A 6,162-nucleotide genomic window follows, 5' to 3' on the forward strand; every position below is an offset into this window, starting at 1 on the left:
TTTTTCTTTTATTCTGTATATTTTTCTGTATTTTTCTTTTTATTGTTATTTTCTGAGTACTTATACATTGCTACTTTGATGTATTTCTACTCTATTTCTGCATTTTGTATTTTTAGTTCATATTTTAGCTATTTAGTTTATTTTAGTTATTTAGTTTAGTTTGCAATTCTGACGTATTGGTGGATTAATTAGTATAGTTTACCCTTTTTAGCATAAGATAGCATAGTCCAAATTGAAAAATATAAAAAGGAAGTAAGCTAGGAAATTGAACATAACATATTTAAATCCATAAACCTTGTATATAGAGTATTACATCATATAGTTAAGTTGACAACATTTCATCAAGGAGGAACATTAAAACTTCAAAGGCTACCCTAAATAATTTTTTTATGAGAATAATGGAAATTTTTAACTAAACCTGCATAACATATATGAATGATATATGATGCTTGAGTTAGAGAACACACAGCCTGCGAGTCTTGAGCTTAATTGTATAGTTACATTCAAACCATAATTTCATTCCTGTGTGTTTCGCTTCTTTTTTTATTCTGATTTTCTTTATTTTGTTTTAATCTATATGTCCAATTATAGAATATAGAATATATAATATAGGTACATACCAAAAGAATGATTGAGGTCATTATTTGATATTAACCCACTGGCCCCAAAAAATAGCCTACCTTTTACATCACCTTTGTTAGCCCCCTTGAGCCTTTAAAATCCCTTTTATTCTATTTAGCAACACTACTAGCCTTAAGCAGAAAAACAAAATAAAATCCCAAGTTGAATCCTTGGTTAGCTTAAGATAGAAAATTATGAATAGATTAAAATGTGGGAAACCTATTGGGAACATGGATGATAGAAACAAAAGGTAGAAAAAGTTGAAAGAAATAAAATAACTCAGAAACTTTGGGAAGCATGCTCATGAAAAATCAAAGTTAAATTACCATGTGCAAAAAAAAAGAGAGTTATTTTTCAGTATTTAATAAAGGGGATACAAAAAAATTCCCCAATGCAAAATAAAAGCAATGCACATGGGATAAAAATAAAAATTGAAGCATGAGCATGTAACAACAAGTGGGAAAATATGGGAAAATAGGTAAACAAGTTTTGTTTTACTAAATATGTATGTTAGGTGAGATCTTAGTCTAATTAAGGATTCACTTATGAGCTCACTTAGCCTTATACATATATCCTTACCTTTACCTTAGCCCCATTACAACCTTAATTAAAGACCTCATGATTTTTGGTGTGACTATATTCTATAATTGTTGATTGGTTAGATGAAGAACAAAGTTATAGAAAGTAAGAATAAAAAGGAAAGTAGAGTGAATAAACCCAATAAACACTGAGTGACTAGAGAGTAAACACAAATCCAGTGAGGGTTCAATAAGTCATTAACATATATCTGTGCTTAAATTACTAATTGTTTTGCAAGTTTGTACAATATTTTCTTTCCCATCTCATTTGCTAAAATGCTTTATTATTTGAGGGTTGGCTATATATATATATATATATATATATATATATATATATATATATATATATATATATATATATATATCCCTCCTTGAGAATGTGAATTAATTTGGCTACATGTAAGCTTTATATATGAGTGGATAAATTGGAATTGCATGACTCATTTAGGTAGATGCATTTAGAATAGGTTGCATTGCATAACATTCCACCACTTTAACCTAACCTTAATCTTCATCTTGGATTTAGCATGAGGACATGCTATTGTTTAAGTGTGGGGAGGTTGATAAACCCATATTTCATGAGTTATTTTGTGCTTAGTTTGAGTGATTTATTCAATCCTTCACCCACTTATTCATATTAATTGCATGGTTTTACTTTCCCTTCCTTATTATGTGATGTATGTGAAAAACATGTTTTCAAAGCTTTAAAATTAATTATTTTAATTACCTTTATTTCCATTCGATGCCGTGATTAGTGTGTTGAGTAGTTTCAGATTTTCTAAGGCAGAATGCCTTAAAGGATGGAAAAAGAAACATACAAAAATGGAAGGAAAGTGCGAAACGGAGCTTTGAAGAAACTGGCACCCACGCGATCGCATGGACGACGCGATCGCGTGCCAAAAGCGAAGAAGCAGCGACGCGGCCGCATGACTGACGCGACCGTGCGCCTTAAGTAGAACGCATACGACGCGGACGCGTGACTGACGCGACCGCGTGGCAAGGAAAAGCTCTGAATGACGCGACCGTGTGGCAAGGAAAAGCTCCGAATGACGCGACCGCGTGACCCACGCGGACGCGTGACAGAGGCCACGAATCAAAATTTACAGAATACGCCCCCAGCGATTTCTGAAGCCCTTTTTGGCCCAGATCCAAGTACAGACAACATAGACTAGAGGTTATAAAGTGTGGGAATGCATCCATTCAGAGGGGGGCTCGCATTTTTGTTACTTCCGATGATTTAGATTTAGTTTTGAGAGAGGTTCTCTCCTCTCTCTCTTAGGATTAGGATTTAGGACTTCTCTTAGCTTGTAAGAGTGACTCTCGATCCAAGTTTTTATGTTCCTTTGTTTTTAAGCTTCCCTTTCACTATATTTATTTATTCCAGCATTTGAGTTAATTACTTACTTTTATAATTTAATTTATGAATTATTCCATGTCACAGATTATTGTTTGAATTAATGATAATTGAGGTATTTTCAGTTTATGATTGCTTGCTTTTATTTACGTTACCATTGCTTCCGATCTGAAGATATTTTATTCCAGCAATTTACTTTTTCCCCCTTTTGGTCTTGGTTAAGAAATCAGTAACTCAACAGTTATCAAACTCAGCGTAAGTGATAATCGTTATCTTGCTAATTGAACTGAACTTCAATAATCCTAACTTTTTCTTAGGAAATAAATAGGATTCAAAGGTCAAACTAATTAGTCCCTTGACTTACCTTTGCTTCAAAGGTTAACTAAGTGGAATTAAGATACAACTTTCATTATTGTTAAGAGGGATAACTAAGTTGGACTTCTAATTTCTCTCACCTTGCCAAAAGTTGCTTTACAGTATTTATTTATTTTAATTGCCATTTATTTTACTTGCGATTTATATTACTTATTCCTCATTCTTGAAACCCCGAATTCACAATCTCCATAGCCAATAATAAGAACATACCTCCTTGCAGTTCCTTGAGAAGATGACCCGAGGTTTGAATACTCGGTTAACAATTTTTAAAGGGGTTTGTTACTTGTGACACCCAAAACATTTGTATGAAAGAACTTTTGAAGGTTTAGAAACTATACTTGCAACGAGGATTTATCCGCAAATTTCTAGACCACGCAAAAGTTCTCTCATCAGTGACCTTTGTTAGAAAACAACTTTGATGGCACAACTTCGTCTTCGTTAGGATCATCATCATTCCGAGTTCTCTTATTAAGTCTTGTTTGCACACCTTCATGCAAGTATCTTGAGTAGAAAGTTAAGCACTCCTCAGCCAGATATGCCTCTGCAATAGAACCTTTGGGCCGACTTCTGTTGCGAACATATGACTTTAATGTACACATGTACCTTTTCGGAGGATACATCCAACAAAACTGCACCGGACCTCCCAATCTCACCTTATTTGCTAAATGAATGGGAAGATGAACCATTATGTCGAAAAAACTAGGGGGAAAGATCCTCTCAAGCTGGCATAATGTTTCCACAATCTCTAACTCCAGTAAATCTATCTCGTCTAGTCTGATGAACTTTTTGCACAAGCGACAAAAAAAGGAACTTAGTCGAATCAACGGAATGGCCACATGATCAGGAAGGATGCTTTTAATCGGTATTGGTAGTAAATTATAAAGCATAAAGTGAGCATCGTGGGTCTTATACCTAGAAACTTTTCTTTCTCCTAGATGTACACAGCGTGATATATTCTAAGCACTGCCATCAGGTAGCTTTGTTGTCTTCAAAATACCACAAAAACTGACTTCTCTACAGCAGTCATAGAAAAATATGCCTTTGCCAACTTTATTCTCTTGCCATTATTCACCTCCTTTGGTTGAAGATTTTTCCAGATACCCAAATTTTTTAAGTCATATCGAGCATTCAAATGGTCCTTTGTCTTGCCTGGGATATCCAAGAGAGTTCCAATTACACTGTCAAGTATATTCTTCTCTATGTGTATGACATCTAAGTTGTGATATAGTGGGTTCTTATGCCAGTAAGGCAATTCAAAGAAAATTGATCTTTTTTTCCAATTCCATGGGAAACTATTTGATGTACTTTGCTTCTTTCCAAAGACATTCTCAGCATTTTGTAGCATCTCAAAAATTTTGGGTCCTTCTATAACAGGTGGATGGGGTCTTAATTCCTGCTTCCCATTAAAAGACATTGTATTGGTTCTCCATGGATGATCCATGGGTAAAAAGACACGATGGTCCATATAAACTGTCTTCCGACTGTGTTTTAGTTGTAAGCTACTGGTATTTTTGTTGCAACAAGGGCAAGCCAACTTTCCCTTTGTACTCCACCCAGACAACATAGCACAAGCAGGAAAATCGTTGATTGTCCACAAAAGAGCTGCCCGCATTTGAAAGGTCTCATTCTTTGACGCATCATGGGTTTCGACCCCTTTTTCCCACAACAACTTTAAGTCTTCTATCAATGGTTGTAGATACACATCAATGTCTTTACCAGGTGATTGTGGCACAGGAATAAGCAAAGAAAACATACAATATTCGGGTTTCATGCACATCCACGGAGGCAAGTTGTAGACCATCAGCATCACGGGCCATGTGCTCCTTGAAATGTTCATGCTACGGATTGGGTTGAACCCATCACTTGACAAGCCTAGTCTAATATTGCGAGATTCTTTTGTAAATTCTTCATCGATTTTATCAAGATTCTTCCATGCCAAGCGATCAGCAGGATGCTTTAACGTCCCATCTTTTACGCGCTCATCATCATGCCACCTCAGACTAGCTGTCGTCTTTGAGCACATAAATAATCTCCGAAGTCTTGGAATTATAGGAAAGTATCTCAGAGTCTTTGCAGGAATAGTACAACCTTTCTTGTCAGGTTGGTTCTCACTATTATCACTGGAATTTTCAGTATATCGAGAAGTTCCACACACACGACATTGTTTTTCATCCTTTAGTTCTTTTCTATACAGGAGGCAATCATTAGGATAAGCATCAATTTTTTTATAATCCAGACTAAATCTCTTATCATAGACTTTGTCTTATGGAAAGATGAAGGTATGTTAATGTTAGGCATTGCCTCTTTCAATAGCTCAAGAAGTGAAGTGAAGGAGGCATTACTCCAACCGTGCAAACACTTTAACAAGTACAGACGGATGGTAAAAGATAATGTAGAAAATTTCTTGCAACCCGGGTATAACTCTTGACTTACCCCATCTATTAAATTGTAAAACTTTTTAGCCTCTTCATTTTGACCTACAGTAACACCCTCAGCATGAGATACATCTCCAAATGCATCACTAAGCAGTCCTTTAATGTCATCGCGTGCACCTTCTTCATCATCCGTGTCATCGTCAACCGCCATCGGGATTGCCCATTCACCATGATTAATCCATGTTCTATATCCCTTAACAAATCCGTCGGCTACTAAATGGTCGAATACCACATCTCTTCTATACCAATTAATGTTACAACACCTCTTACAAGGACATTGAATTTGTCGTCAGTCTGGTTCTCCCTCAGAGTATGCAAAGTCTAAAAAACTAATAATACCATTGATATACTCTTCGCTATACCTCGGTAGATCCATCCAATCCTTTGGCATATCGCAAAACCTAATCGATAATTATTAAATTTTTTAGGAGGAAAATTTATAAGGGGTCGCAAAGTGAAGATTAGAAGAATAGAGGAGGCAGGGTGTTATTCGCTACAAAGGGAATGGGCAATGAAAAGGACATTCAAAGACTTGTAACTAGGTTGGGAAATAGTTCCTAGTCTTAGAAGTAATTATCTAGAAACCCATTGAGGTAAAACAAATAAAGAGAAACATAGAATTTATAGTACAAATATAATAAGTTAAATTGCAACTTCAAAACTAACAAATCAAAAGAATTAAAGTATGCATTGTACCTTGCCATGACACGATCAACATTTTGACAAAATCTTCCTGGAAGACCTTAACCAAAAACTTTCGCCTTCAACCTTAACCACGAATAACTGTAAAAATTACAGA

General features: G+C 35.4%; 1 protein-coding gene across 1 annotated transcript; it reads right to left on the minus strand.

Annotated features, from left to right (window-relative positions):
• Positions 1-3,317: 3,317 nt before the first annotated feature.
• Positions 3,318-5,514, minus strand: LOC130957283 (uncharacterized). The gene is made up of 3 exons (XM_057884150.1): positions 5,186-5,514; positions 3,926-5,114; positions 3,318-3,710 (listed from the first exon to the last, which is right to left on the minus strand). Exons 1-3 carry the CDS (start codon positions 5,512-5,514, stop codon positions 3,318-3,320), a joined length of 1,911 nt encoding a protein of 636 aa, XP_057740133.1.
• Positions 5,515-6,162: the final 648 nt, after the last annotated feature.

The sequence above is a fragment of the Arachis stenosperma genome, chromosome 10 (assembly GCF_014773155.1).
Source record: "Arachis stenosperma cultivar V10309 chromosome 10, arast.V10309.gnm1.PFL2, whole genome shotgun sequence".
Taxonomy (NCBI): Eukaryota; Viridiplantae; Streptophyta; class Magnoliopsida; order Fabales; family Fabaceae; genus Arachis; species Arachis stenosperma.